Source organism: Sphaeramia orbicularis, chromosome 9 (genome assembly GCF_902148855.1).
Source record: "Sphaeramia orbicularis chromosome 9, fSphaOr1.1, whole genome shotgun sequence".
In the NCBI taxonomy this organism is placed as follows: Eukaryota; Metazoa; Chordata; class Actinopteri; order Kurtiformes; family Apogonidae; genus Sphaeramia; species Sphaeramia orbicularis.
Genome location: NC_043965.1, coordinates 4,096,244 through 4,121,743, shown reverse-complemented (window position 1 = coordinate 4,121,743; position 25,500 = coordinate 4,096,244). Strand labels below are relative to the sequence as shown.

Genomic DNA, 25,500 nt, shown 5'->3' with positions numbered 1-25,500 from the left:
AACTGAAAGAAGTCACATTTAATGTGTAATATGAACGACCACACAAAAAAAAAAAATCGGATTTCACCAAAACATCCGTATTGTGCATTAAGATCTGCAGTCTGAACGTAGCCTTAGTTAGTGTTTAATGGTGGTAAATGTTCTAAAAATGAAAATAAAAAAACATTTACACAACTTGTACATTAACACAGTCTGAAAAATATGTGTCTGATGTTTCAGGTTTATATTTATTCAGTCATCATCCATAATACAGAAAATACAAACAGTGAGGCTCATTTTACGCTGACTGACTGAATTATGTTGAGACTGAATAGGTTTAGGCAGAAGCTAAATGCTTATATACACCTCGCCTACATTCACATTAAAATCAGTTTTAGGCACCAATCGAAACAGCAAAAATCATTCCTGCTTGTATCCCTCAATAATAGTAGAATGAAGCAGAGGATAAATAATAATAATAATAACACTTATATAGCGCTTTTTTGGAACCTCAAAGACGCTTAAATGTATAAAAGGGTCACTTGCTTGCTCTGAGCATGTCGAACTCGCGGTCGATCAGCTCCTCCTCTGTTAACTTGGAGAAGTTATCCTCCCCAAAGGGGTTCCATCTCGACATGTCGGGGGGGTTACTGACCGCACTGTTGCAGCTCTGAGAGGGCGGCGTGACCCCGTCAGAGGTGAGGAGGGGGTTTCTACTGCAGAGAGAATATCACCGGGTTACACAGACGCAGCAGAGAGGCAGCACACATACAAGTCAAAATGCAGAAGGTACAGGAAACAGCTGGACAGAAAGAGTAAAAACAGGTATTAGAAACATCATAACATGAACTATGTCTTTTATTAACCTTATAATGAGGAAAAGATTATATAATACTGAATATAAAAGATAAATGTATGATCTGTACCATATAATGAATACAATCTGACTTTCCTCAACTCTATTGGGTTTTTATACATCAAACTGTTATTTACACTTGGCTTTTATATTCTGTTGGTTATTTTTACCTTCATTACAAATATGAATATGCTCATTAAAAACACACCATCTAACTTTTTACAGAAAGTTTGGATTCTCATCAACTTATTTTATTCCACTAATTATACCAGATTCTCTCAAATTCTAACAAACATCTGAGGCAAACCTCTGAGCTGGTTCAATAATGAGTCTGGTTCCTGTTCACAATCAATAACAACCAGAATCCTAACGCACAGACAGTAGCATCTGATCTGGATCTGAACTACAGGCTCCCACTGACCCAGGCTTAGACAATAAAAACTGAGCAGTTTTTAGTTTAAAAAAAAAACACAAAAAAACAAAGTGGCACCAAAGCACCTCGACAAACTCCATCAGAGGCGAAAAAGTTTACACCAAAATAGGGGCTACATTTGCTCCAAAAACATCATTCATTTCACTCTGTTCTAATGTAACTTTAAACCCACCTTTCTGATTGTTCATCTTGCAGTCTGTTGGATGTGTATATACCTTTACTGTGAATCTTATGTTTAATATTTGGGAATTATTTCACATTCAGATTATCGTCTAGTTATGCAAGCCCCTCTGTTACATAGTAGAGCTCCTGAGACCCTATTTTCCCTTGCACTCATTAAGGTCATCATTACCAGAGACTCTTGACGGTTCCCCGCACCCAATTCAGAACCCAAGGAGAACGCTCGTTCCAAGCCAGTGCTCCACGCCTGTGGAATACACAATGGAGCATCGAGTCCATTGACTCCTTTAAGAAGGAGCTCAAAAAGTATCTTTTTAGGCAGGCATTTAGTCCGGGTTGTTGATGTTTTATGGGCCTGTGTTATCGTCTGTTTTTCTGTACTGTCTTGTTTTTATCGTGCTGTATGTATGACATTTTATTTATTTTATTTTAAGCTTTTACTAACATTTCATTCTAAACTGTGAAGCACTTCGTGATTTTATCTGTGAAAAGTGTTGTATAAATAAAATTTACTTACTATTTACTAGATTTACTTATAGTAATAAAACTGGCTGAACAGTGCACATAAATGAACGGCACCAGGGTGAGTTATTGTTCTGTTTTCCTCAATTTGATGGTTTGTTCCAGTTCTAGTAAAACAGCGGTTCTCAATCTTTTTCTGTGGGGCCCCCCTTTGGAGGATGAAAAATCTCCAGCCCCCCCCCCAACCCCAGCAACATTGTAACAGTGGTGCAATTATAACTTTTACTGAAAGAAACATTAATATTGTAACAATACTTTTTGCTTTTCCTTGAATAATTTGTTGTTCAAATTAAAAATAACTTAAATTTTTGCCTGAACAATACAAACTCAACCAGACTGCTCTGAGACAATATTTTTCCAAATAAAAATTGGAGATGCGCAATTATCTCACAACTATGACAATAAAGTTACTTTTCTTAGAACAAACAAATTTTGGTAACAAAGATGAACATTTTAACAATATCAGTGGCTGCAATGAGCCTATTTCCACTGCACATCTCAGAACATTAAAGTGCAAACTGTACAAACTGTGCAAAAACAGAAGCATTCAACATTTTTCTTTTCCAGTCCAGTCCTTGTCCATTCTCCAAACCTAAACTCTTTGTCTAGTCTAGTGACAGATCACCATGGCAGTAGATTTGTTTGTTGTACATCCCTAAAATGAGTCCAGGGTGCTCCAACACTAACATATTAGTTCCACCTGCTACATGCTCTAACCTGAAGGAGAAAAAAAAAAACAACCACCCAGGAGAGGTCGCATGCCCCCACCCCCCCACCCCGGCATGCCTTCACGCCCCACACTTTGAGAAACACTGTAGTAAAGGATGCTTTAAACTCCTCATGGTTTTTTTTTTTTTTTATGACTGTGGGATGATTGTGTAGGAAACATGACGGCAAAATGCCTGAACTACTGAGAATGAAATCCATTCTGAACTAAAATGAAGTATGTGTGTGTACAATCAGAAGTCTTTATTTACAGTATTGTACAAGAAGCCCTTTTAGAGTAGTTCTTTAGCAAGTGTCTTTTAGAGTATACATACTGACCTTAATGTCAACCTGGTTACTAACCCACTGTTGTGTTCTGGTTTGTTTGTTTTGTGTCTTCTTGTGCTGTATGTAAAGCTGCTCAATACTTGAATTTCCCTCGGGATCAATAAAGTATCTATCTGTCCATCTATCTATCTGTGTGTATGTGTGTGGGGTTTACCTGGGGTTAGTGTATGAGGAGTCCACAGGTGACGGCCCCCCCAACTGCCCGGTTCCAGCTCCAGGTCCAGCTGTAGGAGTGGTTGCATTGTATGAACCCAGGGGGATCTGGAACTCAAGAGGGGAGGACAGATAGGGGAGAGGCTGCTGAGCGGGGTGATGCGGATGCGGATGCTGCGGCTGCTGCTGATGTGGATGATGCTGCTGTTGATGTTGTTGCTGTTGCTGCTGCTGCTGGACAAAAGCCTGTTGGTACTGGTGCAGCTGTTAGGGAAGGAAGAGAGGGAGAGAAGGGGGAAGGGAATGAGGGACGGACCTTTGATTTCATGATGCACAGTGACGCCGACAAGATGATGAAATGTTGTTAGAAACCAGTTCTGGATTTGGAAAGCTGGGGACACGGTGGAGGGGAGGGATGGGGGAATGACAGTCAAACAGCATGTAGGACACTACAGCCAACAAGTTCTACACGCAGCGTGGATCATCTTAGCTTCTGCACAATCCTCTGCTCTTGCAATAACAATGCAATATTTATTCAACATCCAAACATAAATGCACCGTTGTTATCATCTTCCTAAAATGAGGCTTACACTGTCGGGGGCCGACAATAAGGGTATACCCCCCAACCCTCTGCAATATATAAATCTATCCAGAATAGTTGTTAGTCCAGTGGTTCCCAACCTTTTTTGGCTTGTGAACCCATTTTAACGTCACAAATTTCTGCCGACCCCAGACATTCAAAACAGACAATTTTCTCTTGGAGACATCTTAGTGGGCGGGGCCAGGCGGGTGAAGAAACCTTTCCATTCTCTGATTGGTCCGGTTTTCTGACAGAGACTGTGTCCGGGCAGGTTGAAGCGAAGTAACGCATGCAGTCACATGATCGGGTCAATCAGATTTTATATCCTGCATTTTATTTGAACTGGATTTTTACCAGGAAAAGTGTGTGGTGTTTTAATTATAATGGAATATATATTGAATCATTAAAAACTATTTTTATTTGTAATTTTGTTTTATTTTTATCAGTTACTAGAAATTTCTAGCAACCCCACGGCTGAAAAATACTGTGTTAGACAACCGATACGAACTCAATTTCAGCTACATGGACCTGATATTGGCAGAATAAAGGTAAGAGAACCCATTTTTCCCACCAAACTCCACCTAGTGAATAAAAACGACCCCATATGAACTCTGGATGGTAGACAGAAAATAGACATTTGTAAGACGATCAATACGAACCAAATTTGATCTTAATCGGCCTATTATTGCTCGATTTATGTCCAAAAAACTGATTTTTAACTAAAGCGCCCCCATGTGGATGATTTACAAAACTCATAGAAGCTGAAATCGCTAGGGTTCTTCTACTAGGGGTTCCTGATGCTGCTTATCAAGGGAGAAGAAATCAAACCAAATCTGTCCTAGTTATCAACAAAACACCAAGGAGATCCAGCAGCGGCATTCGGAGTAAAACCATGATATCCCAAAACTCAATTTCGGGAATATAATAATCAACTAAGTCATTTTTTGACAATTACCTTCATCAAATACTACATTTCTGGGCAAGTTTTTTTTCTATTAACTGAAAAAAAAAAAATTAAAAATTACTTATTTTAGGAAGGTGGATGAACCCTAATTCTGGTTTTACATCAGCCGGATAACTCAGAGGAACCAGGATACTGTTGCATGTAACCAAGACTAAAAAGTAACTGATTACCTCCGCCAAGGAGGTTATGTTTTTGCCAGGGTTTGTTTGTCTGTCTGTTTGTCTGTCCATTAGTGTGCAACATAACTCAAAAAGTTATGGACAGATTTGGATGAAATTTTCAGGGTTTGTTGGAAATGGGATAAGGAAGAAATGATTACATTTTGGTGGTGATCGGGGGTGGGGGGGCCCACGGGGGGGGCCACTGATCAGCCTTGGCGGAGGTCTGCGCTCTCCAAGTGCTTCTAGTTATCCTCTAAATTTGCTAGAGTTCATCACATTTTTCATTATGAAGACAAAGAGTCTGATAACTTGTATTCAAGTGTAAACATTATGTGCGCGCACTTAAAAACCCTTCAGTCCACGCCAAAGTTTTTGCACATACAGACGGACAGACAGCACGGACCGACGACAAACCAATGACAATACCCTGCGGTGAGGACCGAGGGTAAAAACCAAAAAGCTAATGAATAATTAATACCAAAAACACCACCAACTATTGTTATAAAGACTTGTGTTCATAGATACACATACTGTTAATACTGTGTCTCTTCATATTTTTGTCTGTTTTTTACCTCCGCCAAGGAGGTTATGTTTTTGCCAGGGTTTGTTTGTTTGTCTGTTTGTTTGTTTGTTTGTCTGTCCGTTAGTGTGCAACATAACTCAAAAAGTTATGGACAGATTTGGATGAAATTTTCAGGGTTTGTTGGAAATGGGATAAGGAAGAAATGATTACATTTTGGTGGTGATCGGGGGTGGGGGGGCCCACGGGGGGGGCCACTGATCAGCCTTGGCGGAGGTCTGCACTCTCCAAGTGCTTCTAGTTATCCTCTAAATTTGCTAGAGTTCATCACATTTTTCATTATGAAGACAAAGAGTCTGATAACTTGTATTCAAGTGTAAACATTATGTGCGCGCACTTAAAAACCCTTCAGTCCACGCCAAAGTTTTTGCACATACAGACGGACAGACAGCACGGACCGACGACAAACCAATGACAATACCCTGCGGTGAGGACCGAGGGTAAAAACCAAAAAGCTAATGAATAATTAATACCAAAAACACCACCAACTATTGTTATAAAGACTTGTGTTCATAGATACACATACTGTTAATACTGTGTCTCTTCATATTTTTGTCTGTTTTTTACCTCCGCCAAGGAGGTTATGTTTTTGCCAGGGTTTGTTTGTTTGTCTGTTTGTTTGTTTGTTTGTCTGTCCGTTAGTGTGCAACATAACTCAAAAAGTTATGGACAGATTTGGATGAAATTTTCAGGGTTTGTTGGAAATGGGATAAGGAAGAAATGATTAAATTTTGGTGGTGATCGGGGGTGGGGGGGCCCAAGGGGGGGCCACTGATCAGCCTTGGTGGAGGTCTGCGCTCTCCGAGTGCTTCTAGTTTTATTCTACTTTGTCTTATTCTTACTTTACTTCTTGTAAAATTTTATATTCTCTTTTTTAGTTTTTGTAATTTTATATTCACTCTGTTATTTTCTGACGTGCTGTTTTTATTATTAACCCATAAAGACCCAAACATCCACCAGCAACCATAATCATTCACGGATGTAAACTGTTTAATACCTGTTGATCCACTAATCCTATCCATACATGTAAATAATTGGTGTAAAATACAGTAATTCATCTTTTCATGGTCATCAGTTATGACCCATTTGGGTGTTCAGAGGCTCCGTAGTTACCGTGGAAACACTCATCTTCTGCAACATTTATCCACCAGCAAAACCCATGGAGTTGGATCAATGACAGTAGATGAACACACTTTATTTTGTTTAATTAACAGTATATCTACCAGAAAAAATAATTCTGTGTCTGATGTAATAACCTTAACTTTAATCTGAGCTTTAATGAACATCTACATGATCAGTAGATTAAATATAGGAAAATACCTGAAAAAATGCAGAGCATAATATTAGAGTAAGTGGTAATAAATCACTTAAGAAAAGGTAAAAAAACAGAGAAAAATTCACTCGGTAACTGCCACAAAAGCAGCTCTGGGTCTTTATGGGTTAATATTGTTGCACTGACTAATTTCATGGCACACACAATGACAATAACTGATAAAGTAACAACTGAAACGATCTTATTTATACCAATAAACAACTGATTCGGCGTCAATTGCCTCAAAGGTTCCTCGTCAGTTCTCTGTGTGGAAACCAAGTCGGACTGCACATGTTTTCGACAGCTGTTTCATCATATCTGAGTCTGAACACAGCGTACAGAAGAAAAAGGCATGCGGCTCGTACTGTAACAGGATATTTCCCTTTGGTAACAGACGTGCTGCTCAGTCGGGAAGCAATAAGACTCATGCTCGGAGTGTGAAGTACGTGGCATTCATGGAATTTAAGCCCATGTTGTGTGCAAAGATGTTTCCGCATATTGCAGGTGGTTTGAGCTTTACTTTCAAAGATCATTCTGCAGAAATTACAACATGCACTACCACGTTGTTTTGTGAAACGAGGCAGTTTCTCGGTCTCCAAGTTTATAAACCGATCCAAGTTTATATCAGCACAGACTAAAGCTCGGAAATGTTTTAAAACCAGTATTGAAAACTGAGTCAATACTGGTTCCTAAATGATACTTTTTGCTGAACAAATGTGAACAAAATTAAATGAAATTACACATTACAGTCTTTATTTCTATGCCCTAAATGCACGTTCATGACATAAAATATACACTTATTCATATTTTATGAGTTATTTTAAGTTCAATCAAAGCAGTTCATTAAAATAAAATGTAATTAACCCTTTCATGCATGAATTATGAGAACCTTAGTCAATATTTTTTTTCTTGAGGGATTTTATTCCTCTTTAGGCCTGAAAAAAAAATCAATGCAGTTGAAATTTTTTATGACCCTATTTGTCATGGAGTTAGAAAAACATCCACTTAGCTGGACACCATGCATTTAATTTCTGAAGCAAAGAAACTTGCATTTAAAACCCATCATCAGAAAGTGATATAGTGTGTGAAAACTATGAAATAAAAACATTTTTAATGCTGCTAATACTCACATTTTAACATACTCTAATACTAGTTATTACTCAATTCATGGAGATAATATGCAAAAAAAAACCTTATTGTTTAAGAAAACTGTTAATTACAGTCTAATAACAATTAGCAATTAATTTACACTAAAATATGTTTGTGCAGATCAAGTTGATCAAGAACAACAAACAGTAAGAACAGTAACTGTATAAATTCCATTGTTTAGGATGATGCATAAGCGTCCACTGTGTTGGCTGATATCCAACTAAAACAACTAAACCCATGAATATACAAGAGAACAGCTGGAGAATAGCTGTCCACTGTAGTGACCACTATGCATGAAAGGGTTAATACAATTACATACAAACAGTGTATGTTTTACTGCATGTACTGATGCTGCTCAGATTTGTTCCTTGGGTCCTGGAATTTGGTATCAATCATTTTTCAATATGTAAGGTTATCTAAGATGTTTACATAAAAGTACTGAATTCAATGCAGCTCTAGTGGTGACACGAGTTTGACGCCATTGTTTTATGTACAATTGTCAGGAAAACAGCATCAAAAAACAAAATTATCATCTGAACTACACAACCCCAATAGATCGGAAAATATAGAACCAGTTCTCAATGTATGTCCTTAAATTAAGCAACATTATTGGACTTTTTGGAGGAGGAAACACTGATTTTACACCTGTATAAATTCATATAAATTCATAAAGAGCCCTTTTTTGTCTTGTAGATGTTTCACTTTTCTAAGCATCTAGTCCAGGAATGTCAAACATGCAGCTCATGGGCCAAAACCGGTTCACTAAAGGGTGTAATCCAGCCCGCAAGATGAATTTGGAAAGCGCAAAAATGACACTGAAGATATTCACAGTCAGTGATGTCCAACTGGTTTTAGTTCAGGTTCCGCATACAGACCAATATGATCTCAAGTAAAGTATTTTCTTCTTCTTTTAACGTGCTGTGGAAACACTTGCCTTTAGATGTTAGGCAGGCTCAGTGTCTTTAAATCACATCTAAAAACACACTTTGTCTTGTTGGCTTTTAATCAATGAGTGAGATGTTTTGGGGTTGTTGTTTTTTTTTTAGGTTTCCTATGTTGTTTTTACCAGATTTGAATTTGTCTTTGTTTTTATGATGGTTGTATTTTGTTGTTCTTAGCCCGCTTTGCATCCTGTGTTATCACTGTTTTTACTTATTTATTCCCTTGTTTTATGATTCGTGTACGGCACTTTGGCCAGCTCTAAAGTTCTTAAAGTGCTTTATAAATAAAGTTGGTATGGTATGGTAATGTAAAAAAAAAAATAAAAATTACATAATGCCTATAAATAATGACGGCTCTTAATTTTTCCTGTTTGTTTTAGCTAAGAAAAACCCATTAAATTCTAAAAATATTTACATTTACAAACTATCCTTTAAAAATAAAATGTGAATAACCTGAACAAATATGAACAACCTGAAACGTCTAAAGAAAATTAAGTGCAATTTTAACAATATTCTCCCTGTTACTAAATGTTCAGGTGCCTTTGTAGATCTAATCCATAATGCACATGAATAAATGATAAGTTGAGGCATAATATAATTAAAATTGCACTTATATTTCTTAAAAAATGTCAGTTTTTTTCGGTTATTCGCATCTTTTTAATTTACTTGGATAGTCTGTAAATGTAAATATCTTTTTTTTTGCTTTTTTTCCCCTTTTTTTCCTCGTTTTTTCCTCTTCTTTATTTATTTATTTTTTTTATTGTATCTTTATTTGGAATGAACAAGTAAATTCACCAGCAGATCGAAATTGGTAAAAAGAGACAAATGTCATTCCAGTTTTTGTTTTGAGTTCAGAAGATGCTCTTCACCAGCCCATAAGGCAAACGAGTCCCAAAAATGAAAAGCCTCGGATCGTGGAAGAAAATTCGTTCGTCCTTGTAGTGACCATATCTTTCAAATTTATTGTCTTTTTTTTTTTGCACTAAAACAGAAAAATGTGGACTTGTCATTATTTATATGCCGTTGTGCTATTATTTTACTGTCCCAACTGAGATCAAATTGAGCTGAATGTGGAAAATGACAGAAAATGAGTTTGACGTCCCTGAATTAGTCGCTTGTAGAGGATCTGCTTTCACTCTTTTGTGCTTCCACTTCTATTCTATTTTTTCCTCAGACCCATATTTGGACTACACTTCTGCAAACACCACTGTTGTGCCTTTAAACAACAGTATAAATAAAGTCGAACCGATGTCATTACACCATATTACACATTTTCAGTCACTTTGCGAAGCTTTCTCGTCACGACAAGCAGAAGGTCTAAGTTTACAGAGGAACGGTTGCTTCTCAAACATTTAGCAACTGTCGTGGGAATAAGACGAGTGTTTCTGAGAGGTGCTCCCTTCCTCCGAATGTGCACTGCTTCATATGTCAGTGTGTAACACAGAGGAAACTGCTCGATTTCACCCTCTGTTCGATCCCCTCGTGGCTTCGCTCAGACCAGATTGCCTCTGAAATAAAACAGATGGTGCGCGTTCAGTGGGAACGAGCTAAAAATTGCGCCGCCCTAACAGCGCGCGTTTGGAGGACCTGTCTTTGCTGTGTTTTGGTGCAGCAGATACGTAAATACTAGTTTTCTGCATAATTGGACAGAGTCAGTAGGAAGTTTGAGCGTGTGCTTCCAACACTGTTTGGCACCGACGTGAAGAAATTTGACTGAAGGCGAACGACTGCCAGTGTTTGGAACAGAGAGAGCACTTTTAGGCCATTCTGACATTAAATCAAATATCCAACTCTTGGTGTTTCATGCTGCGTCTCCATGTGTTTCGCTGTCATTTGCTGAAGTTATTTATTGCAGTTTGGGATAAAATCTTCTGCTGTTAAATCCTGTCAAGACTGAAAGTTGCAAGCGCTCGTGAAAGCCTGAACAGGACTCAACAAACACAGCAACTACTTGACTGACACTGACGCCTCCTTCGGTTCAGCTGGTAGATGTTTGGGGTTTGCGCTCCTGGGCCCGGTTGTGGAGCGGCGGCGGCGGCAGAACTCACCATGGCTGCGTACTGAGCCTGGGCGACCTGCTGCTGGTACATGGGCTGCATCATCATCTGCTGCTGCTGCTGCTGCTGGAGGAGAGCCTGCTGTTGCTGCAACTGAAGGGACTGCTGCACAGCCTGTTGGTACTGGGGAGGAGGGGGTGGGGTGGGGGGGAAGAGAGGAGAGGAGAGGAGAGGAGAGGAGAGGAGAGGAGAGGAGAGGAGAGGAGAGAAGAGAAGAGAAGAGAAGAGAAGAGAAGAGAAGAGAAGAGAAGAGAAGAGAAGAGAAGAGAAGGAAGAGAAGAGTGGAAGAGAAGAGAAGAGAAGAGAAGAGAAGAGAAGAGAAGAGAAGAGAAGAGAAGAGAAGAGAAGAGAAGAGAAGAGAAGAGAAGAGAAGAGAAGAGTGGAACAGAATCAAGTAGAATAGAATAGAATAGAATAGAATAGAATAGAAAATAAGAGAAGAGAAGGAAAAGAAAAGTGGAACAGAACCGAGTAGAATAGAATAGAACATAAGAGAAGAGAAGAATAGAACAGAATAAAGAAAGAAAAGAAAAAAAGAGAAAGAATAGAATAGAAAAGAATAGAGGAACAGAACCAAGTAGAATAGAATAGAATAGAATACAATAGAATAGAATAGAACAGAATAGACAGAAAATAAGAGAAGAGAAGGAAAAGAAAAGTGGAACAGAACCGAAGAGACGAGAAGAGTGGAATAGAATAGAATAAAGAAAAGAAAAAAAGAAAGAATAGAATAGAATAGAACAGAATAGAGGAACAGAACCAAGTAGAATAGAATACAATAGAATAGATAGAAAATAAGAGAAGGAAAAGAAAAGTGGAAGAGAAGAGAAGAGAAGAGAAGAGAAGAGAAGAGAAGAGAAGAGAAGAGAAGAGAAGAGAAGAGAAGAGAAGAGAAGAGAAGAGAAGAGAAGAGAAGAGTGGAATAGAACAGAATAGAGCAGAACAGAGCAGAGCAGAATAAAACAGAACAGTAGAATACAATAGAATAGAGTAGAATTGAGTACAGTAGTAGAATAGAATAGAATAGAATAGAATAGAATAGAATAGAATAGAATAGAATAGAATAGAATAGGCTTGTCATTACACAGGTTGTGCATTTCAACATTTCATTCTGCTGTCATTACATATGAACTCCAAAAGGTATACAATAATGGACTGCAACATCTAATCCAGGGTTTTCGATTATCAGATTTTCTGAAGTGCATTTAAACGCCTCAGATCTGATTATTACAACTATCTGATTACTAACAGTTATCATTTTTTTATGGTGATGTAAACGGTCTCACTGTTTCTCCAATTAAGACAGGAAGGGATTTCAATATTTCACCCTCTACGGTGCAGAACAGAATGAACAGATTCCTGTAGTGTGGATTTTCTGTGAGTTAGAGCCCGAAGTTTACGAAGAACATCCATTATTTTATGTATATGTAAGTGACAGAACCACGAGGACTCGGGAAAACTATGACAAACCTTTGTCAAACACTAAAATATAGAGTTACATCAACAAATGTCTGAGCAAACACGACGCTATAATTGTTTCCATGGCATAAAATAAAATGGACCAGAACACATTAAATATCTACTCTTCAGTCTTTCTGCCATGAAATACAAGTCAAAGTCAAAAATCACCTTCAGGGCAAAAAACAATTTCAGAGGGAGCTACTGGTATTCAGCCAACCAAAGGTGCTCATGGAGAGGGTATGAACCATTAAAAAAAGACAAAAATCCAGGCGCTCACTTGGAGTTTAAAACACACGTGTGTCGACATGTGCCTTCTTCAGGGTGTTGATAAAGACAGAGGAAGACACTATTTTATACTCTCAGACTGCAGGTGTGGCAACCAGTGAGGCAAAAAAAGTGTAAAAAGTTGCCTCTACTAATCTACAGGCCCTCATGAAATGCAGGCTTTTTAACATTTTCTAACCAAGTGAGTGCCTGGATTTTTGTCTTTTTTCCAAAATCATCGTTTTCTGCGTTCATGCTTATTTTTCATAGCATCCCCACATCTTCTGATTCAGATTGTTTGATCCTTGAACACAGGGTGCGATTTGTCAAAAAACCAGAAGGGGGGATGTGTTTTTTGTTTTTGTCGGGGGGGCAGCAGACATATTGAGGTTTTGCACATACGTCACATGATCACGTGGTTTTCTGTTTATGACGCCATATTGTTAGGCAAGCTTTCCTTGGATCATACAACGTGTTAAACGATGGACCTGCTAAACTCCTGTGTGTCGTTTATAACTTAGCTTTCACCAGTTATAATTTAGGCAGAAAGACCGCTGGGTTCCATTGGTGGCAGCGGTGGTTCTGTTCTCCCGACCGCTGTTTATAGTTATTACCGCGGTTAGCGTAGCTTCTCAGTATAGTTAGCCTGCGTGTCTGTTGCGCTTAGCGGCGTGGAAAAAAAGAATTGTCATCATGTGGTATGGTGATGAAGACCCCTTTAAACCTACCAGCAGGGCTTCCCCTAACCTATCACCCTATAGAGACAGAGTGACTGTGGATCTACCTGCTCCCTTTGAGTTTCCTCAGCTGGGTGAAGCAGCTGGAAGTGGCAGTCGGAGCTACGGCGGGCGACACCGGTCTGTGACAGTCTGCTTTTCTACAATGGGACAGCCTTCCCGATGCGGTCAAGTCAAATTATGCGGCCGTGAAAGAGAAGATGGGATGGGCTTTTGGACAGAGACAGTTAATGGACCGTTTTAGAGCTAACATATCGGTTTGTTCACGAGTTTCGGGGGAGAGCCTGGAGGTGTACGCAGCTGATGTGGGCCGGCTTTTAGCTAGTACTGGTGTTTTCACCTCCGAGTTGCGCGCACATCACTGTTGTTAGTAAACACTGAAACTCGTCTATGGTGCCTTTATCACAAGGAGACATACTCGCAAACACGCAAGCACGAGTCCAAAGAAAAACACGATATAAAGCAACAGTTCTGCCTTTCTGGATCCAGATAGCGTGCCTACCAATATGGCGGTGTAAACAACAATCACATGACCAGGGACGTCAGCTGCAAGTCCTCAATCCACTGGACACAACAAATGCTGGGCCCCATGAATTTGTCACGTTCACCCCCCCTTTACAACACCCAAGTGCATGGGGACGTTCACAAATTCTGAGACTGCTGACAGTTCGGTTCAGGTGAGCGCAAGTATTGTAGGATGTAGCTGTAAGAAACTGTCACAACCTTTCTGTTACCCCCCCCCCCCCCCCAACAAATCACACCCTGCTTGTACAGTGGTGTTGATCCATGTGATGATCTACCTGGAGGTATTGGAGTTGCTGAGCGTTTGCGTGCTGCTGTTGAACCGCTTGTTGCTGTTGTTGATGGTGGTGGTGTTGTTGCTGTTGCAGCTGCTGTAGTCGCAGGTCTCCGGGCTGGAGCTGCTGCAGGACTCGGTGCTGTTGGCTGTTGGGCTGGGGCTGCAGGGTGGGCTGCCCAGAACCAGGGGTGGGGGCTGAGAGGACAGAAAGGAGACAGGGATGCACTGGCATTTAGTATTAAAACTGAAAAAATAAAGAGTGTGAGCCAAAACCAGACTCAAATATCAAACAAAGAAGTAAAACAGAATATAATGACACCACTAGGCTTATATATACAGATGAAAGTCCAAACAATACAGAAAGTGTGTGACCAATGACTGAATTAAACACAACGGAAAATCACTTCAAAAACATTTTTTTTTTTTTTTTAGATGTTTGCACCGGGGCTGCAAAGTTAGCAATAAGTTAGCGATAATTGGTTCCTAATTTCAATATAAATTGTGGGGTTGGAGAAGATGGAACTGAGTCGACTAACGTTACTTTCTTTCCAGTGTGGACATTTAACAGATACATTTAGACATAATATCAACCAACAAATTTGTGACAACATGACTTAAGACCTACCATATCAGCTTTAGTACCTTTTAACCCCTTTAGCCCTATTGGCCCACCCGCGGGCCGAAAAAATTATATTAATATTCATCTACTATAAAAAATATAATAAATCAGGACAATGGATGTTTTTTTCAACTTTTGCTCAAAGTTTAGACCCTAATGTTAACAAAAGTACATCAAAAGTGTATTTTAGTGCAAACTTTGATGTTCAAACATGATTTTTAATCTTTGTGGGGTGAAATATACGCTATTAAAAATCTCCGACACGAACAATTAATTTATGCATATCATCGTCAATCCAGCCAAAAAAAAACCAGGCGAGGATAAAAAAATTCTTATTTCTCTTTTAGTTTGTTACAGTTTACTCAGGCATAGTAATAGATACAATATTATAGACAATGGGAATAGATTCTGTGAGGTCTCTAAATGCCCACAGACACCAAGAACATCCATATGAACCTTATTATTGCAAAGTAATTCTTCATTTACTTTAGGTATGTCTGTTTAGGCGTTTTTCCCCTGAAAATATGGTCAGGGTTAAACAGGTTAAATTGTTTTTTTGAGGTATTAAATGCAGATTTAGAAATTCAAGAACCCGCGGGAACCCTGAATAAAGCAGTAACACTTATATAGCAGCTTCCTATCCATCCTACCAGTGCGATATTCCAAAAAAGGTAGGTGCAAATTTGCTTTTTAACAAATTTGTCAATTTGATTCAAAATGGTAACATAACAGACACCTCAAACAAATTAAATGCTAACATACACAAACACGACTCTTCCACTCTGTCTATATTTCACCAGTTTTTACGTAATTTCCAACCCATTTTGGATCATTACATCTTTTATGTTATTTTCATTTTGGTTTTTTGTGTCTTATTTTTGTCTATTCCATAATTTTACATCGATATGTGTTTTATCTGCTTCACACAACTTCAGTGAGGTTTATAAATTCTTCCAGAGGACACTCGTTTGTCTCAATTAGGAAAATTAATTTGCATTTGATACTCTTGTGTGCATTTTATTCTGACAATTAGCACATGAATATAACCAACTCAGTTTAGATCTCATGTGCAAGTCCTATTTTAACTGACTATATATACTCTTTGCATATTTTACCTATGTATGTCCTATGTAGTAAAAGGTACAGGATGAGTATAAACCATTTTCCGCATCCGTCTTGTCCGTTAACAGCATGTCTCACATCTCTTGACCATATTTTAATAGTGACGTCCAATTAACAGCTGCATCACACTGACCTTTCTGTCCATTACTGACGGCTGCTGAAGGCACAGTCATCTTGACGGGGGTGACGGTGTTTGCGAGGGGGAGGACGTTGCTGTTCGCCGCCTTCGGCCTCTGTCTGGGAGCTATCGAAGTCTCCGTCGGACCCACAGAATCCGTTATCCTGGAGAGAAGACGTCCGGTAAAAACCACGGGTCTAAGGCTGCAACGTTCTCTCATATTTCTCTTAAATTTCTTCATTAAGAGTAAAAATACAGAGGAATCAACTCCTGATGCACCAAACATTCTCCAGATCTGCTCTGACCCCGGTGTGATGAATGTTTAATCTCACTTGATTTGTAAAAGGAACAGGTGTAGCTGACTGTTTGCAATTAGCATATGTGACCACGCCCACTAAACAGCAAAAAAGGGCAGGAGTTGTGTCATGTGCAAACAGCTTTTTCACAGATGCCACCAAAAAAAAAGGGGCAGTAAGAAGAACTTTAGCAGCAGAGAAATCTAAATACATTTAACTCAAATCAAACAAAGAACATATATGATCTTTGAGTGTCAGTGCTGAAATTACAGGAACAGAAAAACACACAGCAGTGGAAACACGTGTGATGCTGTGAATATGGATGTCCCGATGGAAAGGGCAAAAATTATAACGTTATTAAGAGTCAAAGGTGTCACAGTTGTTTTAGTTCACGTTCCACATTCAGCCCAATTGTGATCTCCAGTAAAATAATAGCATAATAACATATAAATAATGACTCCAAATTTAAATCAAAATTTCATTGTAAAAAGTCCATATTGGATCGGTATCGGCACAACTAATCCCAAAAAAGAAAAAAAAAATCAGATCGGAAGCAAAAAAAAAAATCCAGATCGGGACATCACCAGCTGTGAACATGACGACCAGTTCCAGAGATCAAACATAAATATAACATGACAGCTGCTCTATACTTTTGCAAGTAAAAGTATTAAAAAAAGGGGGATCCAGTGAGTCCTGTCAAATTCTCTTGGAGGTTAAACTACGGTACCCCATCTTACAGTGCAAAAGTATATTCATTTATTGCGACTGTAGGTCATAGATAAACAGACCGACATGTATGGATGGCATCTTTAGCATGGTCTGAATGAAGACTGTTTGACGAATATAAACATCATTAAAAAAAAAAAAAGAAAGATAAACTTTCACTGCAAGATGGAAAGACTGTTTTTTTTCCTTTCCAGGAAAATATGACAGGACCTGCTAGATCTCCCAACTTTATTTATCTATGGTCTATGACGACAAAAACAGATCTAAGGGATAATGTGTTAAAGTGAAAAATATGTATTTATTTAAGACACACTTTGATTTAATTATAATTTTTTTTTTTTTTTGATACAAAGGCTGTGGTTACATAGAAAAATAAGATATTTGTCAACCACAAATTTAATAATCAATTACTGAACTTCCTCTTAAACATTTACAATGTGGATTATATAGTATTATGTGTTTCCTCCTGGGCTGTGATGTTTTTCTCTTATCTTGGTAAAATGCACTCAACCACTTGTAAAATTTTCTCTTATTTGGAGTAAGGGCAAAAATAAGAAAACACTGATCAACCCCACAAATATATGGGAATTAACAAAATTAAAGAATAAGCAGGATATGAACAAAAATAAGAAAATATTTGTTCATATATGGCCCAAATTTTACACTATCTTTACCAATACTATAGTTTACATAAATGATTTAAAATAACATGTTGTGAAATGATAATAAATGTGTAGCTATACTTTATTATCACCCGAGGAAATACGTTTCTCCACAGCTCTAATACTCAACACATTTGAAAAAAGTAAAATGCTGGTGCTTGTTAAAGAGCTTTTAATAGTATTCCCAAAAAACTGTGACTGTGGTGCATTAACTCTCTATTACACATCTGACAGTGCAGTGTCTTAGTCTATAAATGATATGTAATTTTAAACACACAGTACCTTGCTTTCGTCATACTTTTCTTAGCAGCGACCGCACTGGCTGTTAGAGGCTCTGGTAGCGACGTAGGGATGGGAGAGTTCTGGAAAAAGTAAGAAGTCAAACATGAATACACATATATATATATATATTAGAGATAAATGGAAAAAAAGAACTGTCGGTAGGATTAAGTGATGATACATGGTGTGAAATATGTGAAACTCAAGTGACTACATCTAGTTCCAGAAAATGGAAAATCATAATGAGATTTTTTATAAAACCAAAGATTAAAAAGGGTTCACTATCATTACCTCAGCCCTGTTGGAGGTTGTGCGATGAGCAGGATGTGGGTGATGCGCATGTTTTTTGGCAGTGCACAAAATTATCCCAATATTGGAATAACATCAGTGAAGAATTTGGAAAAATATTGGGAAATGAACTGCCAAAGACATGTTCTGTGTTGTATTTGGGTCATTTAACAGGAAAAGACAGACCAAGTAAGGATAAATATTTGATTAAAATGTTCTTGGTAGCTTCTAAAAAAAGCCATCACACAAAAACGGTGCAAAGAGGACCCCCCCCCCCCCCCCCCCCCGTAAATAACTAGAGAGATATTAGTTGCTTTTCCATTGACCTTCTAATTGCGCAAGTACAACTCGCGCATAAAAATTTACCTAATGGAAAAATGACAATTTCTCCAAAAGTCAAATTTTTCGATTAAAAGTTTTTGCGCTGGCAAGAGGTGGTTTTTCGTGCATAGCGCAAATGGTATATCACACTAAACTGCAATGGAAAGACCTTTTTTCGCAACTAGCGTCAGGTGAATTAAAAAACTTGGATGTTGACGTACTTTTCAACAAGCGAAGAAGAAGAAGAAACATGTCGCGGTAAGTGTGGGCACACCAGGAAACTGAATCGTTTTTTGTTTTTTTTTTAAATTTAGTACAAGATAGAGGAGTAATATATGATAGTAATGAATATATCTGTAAATCAACACCATATATACGTTTGTCACCATGTTTATGGAACGACTTCTCGTGTCATCTCGTGATAATACAGGGTGGGGAAGCAAAATTTACAATGAACATTTAGTTGTTTTTTCTCAGCAGGCACTACGTCAGTTGTTTTGAAACCAAACATATACTGATGTCATAATCATACCTAACACTATTATCCATACCTTTTCAGAAACTTTTGCCCATATGAGTAATCAGGAAAGCAAACGTCAAAGAGTGTGTGATTTGCTGAATGCACTCGTCACACCAAAGGAGATTTCCAAAATAGTTGGAGTGTCCATAAAGACTGTTTATAATGGAAAGAAGAGAATGACTATGAGCAAAACTATTATGAGAAAGTCTGGAAGATACTATTAAAGAAGAATGGGAGAAGCTGTCACCCCAATATTTGAGGAACACTTGCACAAGTTTCAGGAAGCGTGTGAAGGCAGTTATTGAGAAAGAAGGAGGACACAGAATAAAAACATTTTCTATTATGTAAATTTTCTTGTGGCAAATCAATTCTAATGACTTTCAAAAAACTAATTTGTCATACACTGTCTTTCAATCCCTGCCTCAAAATATTGTAAATTTTGCTTCCCCACCCTGTAAATAAACAAAAATCATTGCATTTGTGATTTAATGGAAAAACCAACATTATGCACTTCTGGTAAAGTTTTGCGCTGATGTCCAATGGAAAAGCGACTAATGTGGAAGGAATTCACAACATGGAGAGACTTACTAATATCATAAGACTACAGCAAGTAACATGTGAAGATCGATGGAAAAAGTGGACAATATACAGGTCGACAACTGACACTATGTCCTGAATGTTTGTGTTATAAAATTTCAAAATTGAAACAATAAAATATAAGTTTAAAAAAAACAAAACATGAATACATACACACGAATACAAATGACAGTAAACATTTGGTTCTAGTGACTTACAAAGAGATTTGGCACTGGACAGTCTTTTCCAGCTAACTTGAAGGCAAAATAGGACACTTGGTAAACGTCTGGTCTCTTCTCCTGGTCTGGTTCGAGCATATATCCTTAAAAAAAAAAAAAAAAAAAAAAAAAACAGTGTTAGAGTGTGTGCATCTCATGTGTTTGGCCACTTGGTGGAGCTGTTGGCCAGTTTATAGGAAATGAGGCTGTGGTACAGGATGCATTTAGGGAAGCGACTACTTCTAAAGCAAACAAGGCTGCAATGACTAACAGTCCTCAGGCAGTTCAACTGGGTCAAAGTTTGTGTAAATGTACGACAGAACTAAAAGACAGTTACAGATTGTTGGATACAGGCAGGAAACAGTGTTAAATTAATATCAATGTAAACTCCTACATGACTTTATGCTTAATGACAGAAAATATGAGGCACCAGACATGTAAATGTGGTTACAAAGTCAGCTGGAATGGTCTTTTTCAACAAATATCTCATTCTTATTCCAGCGTTGAAGGTAAATTAAGGTCAGAGGTGTGGTTTATACATCACGTAGCATTATGCTTTAATAGTCCGCTATAACTCCGTCTTATTTTTATTCTATTTTATTTTTTATTGCGTGCTTCTTACCTACTCTATGTTCTATGTACGCACCAAACCACTGAAGCAAAATTCCTAGTGATGTGAACCCTGTTTACTTACACAACAGTCAACATTATTCTGATTCTGATTAAAGTGAGTTAATTTAACATACACTACAAACAAAAAGTTAAGGATATTTTGAAATTTTGGGCTATTTTTTTTTGTTGTTGTTGGGATTCTTGCACAGCGCTTTTTACTTTGTTGTGTGTGAATTGAAAAACATTTTTTTAAAGACCTGACAGTTATATTTACAAATGGCAAAACTGACAAAAAAAATGACGGAAAAAAAAAGAAGTATCCTTAACTTTTTGTTTGTAGTGTATATTTGACCTACAGGCAAAAGTGCATGAACAAAGAAAAACCAATGGATTGTATTTGGTCCAGTGGACGGTTTGAAGCTTTGTAAAAATCTGCGCTATAGATTTCACATTTCTCACACTGACAAAAAGTCTAAATTAGATTAAATGTTTGTAGTAATTTTTACCTCATAAAGTTACATTTAAAAGACCATTTAAGAAACAGGCTTAACACTTAATACACAAAATATAAAGCCCAATCCCAATTCCCCCTTTGGCCCCTCCCCCTTTTCCCTACTCCTGGTAACAAGCATAACGGGGTAGGGGTTGAAAGATTCTTCTATGAAATCAAACAACCCTTTGAGATCCGTTACGTCAGCAGGCATCGATGCCGCTATTAACAGATGCGACAACTTTGTTTGCGAAAGTATTCCCCATGCCGTTAGTAGCTGTAACTGTCTCTGTTCCGTGGGCTTTGGTCATCTTTTTGCGGCTATCAACTACAAACTACAGAAATGCGATCTGTAACACACTGAAACGGCATTAAACGGTCGATCAAATGATTAAGTTGTTTACAAAGAAAACACGTACATTTGTGTTTCTTTCATCACACTGCTGCACTTTTTTTTTGCTGTGTTTACCTCCATCTTGCCAATGATTTGAACAGAACTATGGGGGATTTCTCCTACTCCTACATTTGTAGTGTGGTCCCGAATAATCTCCCCTTCAACTCATCGAGAATCGGGACACCCCTACCCCTTCACGTGAACGCGCAAAATCGAGGGACAGGGGTTAGGGCAGTGTTTTTCAACCTTGGGGTCAGGACCCCATGTGGGTCGCCTGAAATTTCTAGTAATTGATAAAAATTAAAAATAAATAAATAAATAAATAAAAAATTTGCTAATAAAAAATATATGGTGAGTTGAGAGAGACAATCACAATAAATAAAAGACATGACAAACTGTGAGTCTGAAACTGAAGCACTGTGGTTCTGTTTATGTTTCAAATGTTCATTGTGGTCAGTTTCAGATGCTGCAGCTCTTTCATAATTCATAGTTTCAGTTCTTGTTTGTTCAGTATTAATTGTCAGCCTTATAAATCCAAGCTGGACTGTACATATCCTGACCAAGGAAAATAAAATTCCACCTTTGTGCAGTAATCTACACCTGGCTTTTCTGCCTCCGTCCAGAATAATATACATTATATAGACTAAATGTGTCTAAAAGTAATGCTTATTTGTAACACAGTATAGCAAACTATTACATGATCAAAAACAAATTAATTTCAGCAAATAACAAGTCTCCGTTTTGAATGTCTAGGGTCGCCAGAAATTTGTCATGTTAAAATGGGGTCACGAGACAAAAAAGGTTGAAAAGCACTGGGTTAGGGGGAGGGGCCAAAGGGTGAATTGGGATTAGGCCTAAAACATAGTGGGACTTCTTATGGACCTAGAGACACCTGGACAAACTAAAATAGCACTATAAACTCAACACTGCATTTTGTTTAGTAACTCCACTCTTGAGACTGATTCTACAGGGTCAGGTCTCATCATGCAGCAGAGTACGTGTCTACTGAAGTGATAAACAAAACAAAACAACACACTGAGGATTCCAGTGTGTTCATAGGTTGAGTGTATTGTGTAAAAGACGTATCTCTATCTGCAGAACGACGACAACATCTACTCACTGATTAAACGGTGCAACTTGACGGAGAATTTGGAGTTATCGGGAACGATAAAGGTTCCATCACATATGGCGACTTGACTCTCCCCAAATGGAAGCGCGAAGAAACACAGCTTGTACAACAAGCATCCAAGTGCCTGCGGAGAAGAGAAAAAAAAAAAAAGAAAGAAACAGTTTGATTAAATCACCTGCATTCACAAATCTTATCAAAAATGTGGCGATAGGAGTTTAATTTCAATTGTGGAAAAAGTAAATATTTCATCAAATCAAAAAGGAGGAAGGATCAAGATCATGTTTAATAGAAAATACTGGATATAACAGAAAAAGCAATAAATGTAAAATGAAGGCAGTAGATTAGTATAAATGGTCAAGAGTTTTTGGTCATGATTTTTTTTTTTAAATTAAAAAATAAATAAATAAATAAAAATAGATTTAAAAAAATTAATTAAAAAAGTAAAATAAATAAATAAAAATAAATTAAAAAAAAAAAAAGGTCATGATTTTAAGCGCACAAGTAGCTGCAGTTTTTGTGTTATTTACAAGAAATGACCACATTTGAGGTTTTTTGTGTTACTTTTTGATTTTGATTTGATTTTAGTGATTTATTCTGAACATGCAATGAAACTTAACATATATGTGAACAAGCAAAAACATCAATAATAAAACAAAAATCAATAATCAAAACAATGTTAGACAGAAGAACAGCACAATAGTTTCATTTACATGCCCAAAAAGTGGTGAGAAGAAGTGCAACTTATTTAATCCCACCCCCTCTCCATAAAATATTAATAATATATATTCATCTCCCTCTTCCTTTTACATTACTCTTCTATATTTATATACACACACACTCATACATCCAGATATACGTACATTTATACTTACACAGACAACATACAAGTATACATACACGCATACAAATACACATATAATCTTTTACCTATGCGTTTCTTAATTGTGCTAGCAAAATATAAATAAATAACTCAAAGAAAGAAATATATACATAAACAACAGTGAACATATGGTGACAATTAAAAACCCTCATCCTGTATCTTGTGAAAAACATTCTGTTCTAAGTGTTTTGAATTGAGTGACTTTGAGTGTTTCCGGGTATTATGAGGACAACCTTGATGCACAGCAGCTAAAAAATGTAGGAGAGAAGAATGAATGACACCAAATATGATTTACAAAACCATTATTTATACAAGATCCCACTTTAATTCTCTGAAAGTGATGCCGACTCTGCCTGAAATTCATTAGTTTTATTTATTTATTTATTTTTTTAAGTTATTTCTCAACGGCTAGGTTTCGTGTCAGTTTTTGCATAACAATAGCCTCCGATACACGATACTCCAAACAAAAAGAGGTTCTAACTTCAGTTATTTTTGACCCTTGAGGTAAACGGAGCTGCTTAAACACACCTGAAGTTCCTTATGCCAGTGGATAAAGTCTGCCCAAACAAATGCACATGCAAAAGTGCTTCGCTCCCAAATAATACATGTGGCTGAAGCTATATTTGGCGTCTGCGTCTTTTTTAGCCGATGGTGCAGTTTTAAGATGAAAGAGACTACGGGATTTGGGGAGTGTTTTCCTTTAAGACAGATACTCTCCTACTAAACTCACTAATCCAGTCTGATACTTTAGTCCTAATGGGAGTCGGACCACAAACCCGTCGACGGCGTCCAAAAAAAAAAAAAAACGGCAGAATTTCATACACGTGGTTAAACATAGAACAGGAAGTGACAACGCAGGGGGTAGCTGACAGGAAGCCCAGCTGTAATTGTCTGAGACCTATTTAAAGATGAAGTCGGTCTGTGCGGTTCCGACACCTCTCGGTAAAAACATATAAAAGTTAATGTGTGGAAGCTTCGGTGGGTAAAAAAAAGATGAATTCTGGGAAACTCAGAATGGTGTCAAGACTTCATGTCCGATAGGGAAGATGCCTTATGTTGTAATGTACAGCTTCTCCGTGCGCCGAGCTGCAATATGAAACACAGCTGGCAGGAGTCGGCTGCAGGAAAACTCATCATTATCTCCAAACTGCACAGACACACACAGAGGATCTGAAATGAAATGAGCTAAGTTATGGACTGAAGTAGCTTTTTTTTTTGTTTGTTGGTGGAGAAAAATGTAATCGCAAATGACTTACTTGTCCTGCAGATTTAGTTCTCATGTTGTTAAATCCACTACAGATCCACATACCGGCTTAAATGTAAGATTAATGCTTCTTGTGTGTGCTGTAAAACCTTCAGGTGCTTGACTAGAACAAGGTACAGGAGGGAGAATCTATACAGCTGCCAAGGACATACTGTACATGAATTGATTTTTGGGAAGTTAAAGCGCAGACAATAGTGGAGGAGTCTTATGTGGATCTGGTTTTCCCTTTGGTTTTTGTGAGGCTTAAATACTGTGGTTGTGGTGGGGGGGTTGGGGGTCACATGGTCATGGGATCTGGAGGTTCCAGCGCCTCCCAAAGAAAACTGGATGTTGTATTTTAGATGCACTGTTGGAGGTCGGGGTGTCCTCCTGCAGGAAAACTTCACATTTTAAGCGACTATTAATCCCATACTGATACAAACAATTGGAGAAAAAAAAAAACTAGAGGAGATAAATAAACAAAACACAAAAACATAAGAAGAACTTAAATTCTTCAGTTTACGAGATGGATTAGACTTGATCATCGCAATCATCTTGGATCAACTGTTATTAGTAGCCATGGTAGCAACGATCTGAACCGAAAACACAAAAGTGTTGATCATGCAGCTGTTCAATAGAGCTTCGAGTAAATCCAAATGTCATTATATGAAAAACAGAGAAAACTGAAGAAAAAGTATCTTTTTCTGTAAAACCTATCATTAACTGAACATAAACCCAGCGTGTCCATCCACTGTCATCGATCCAACCCCATAGGTTTTACTGGTGAATCAATGTTGTAGAAGATGACGGTGTTTCCACGGTAACT

General features: G+C 37.8%; 1 protein-coding gene across 3 annotated transcripts in view; it reads right to left on the bottom strand.

Annotated features, from left to right (window-relative positions):
* Positions 1 to 25,500, bottom strand: part of bmp2k (BMP2 inducible kinase) — a 118,532-nt gene that overhangs the window by 29,400 nt on the left and 63,632 nt on the right. For 2 of the 3 annotated variants that reach the window (XM_030143138.1, XM_030143139.1), the window contains 8 exons: positions 22,543 to 22,675; positions 19,927 to 20,030; positions 18,007 to 18,086; positions 16,056 to 16,204; positions 14,183 to 14,376; positions 10,912 to 11,043; positions 3,178 to 3,440; positions 526 to 695 (listed from right to left, as the gene is read on the bottom strand). In XM_030143138.1, the coding sequence (XP_029998998.1) occupies positions 526 to 695; positions 3,178 to 3,440; positions 10,912 to 11,043; positions 14,183 to 14,376; positions 16,056 to 16,204; positions 18,007 to 18,086; positions 19,927 to 20,030; positions 22,543 to 22,675 (1,225 nt within the window). Of the gene's footprint in view, positions 1 to 521; positions 696 to 3,177; positions 3,441 to 10,911; positions 11,044 to 14,182; positions 14,377 to 16,055; positions 16,205 to 18,006; positions 18,087 to 19,926; positions 20,031 to 22,542; positions 22,676 to 25,500 lie in introns of all 3 variants that reach the window. The other variant, XM_030143140.1, reaches the window with a different exon arrangement.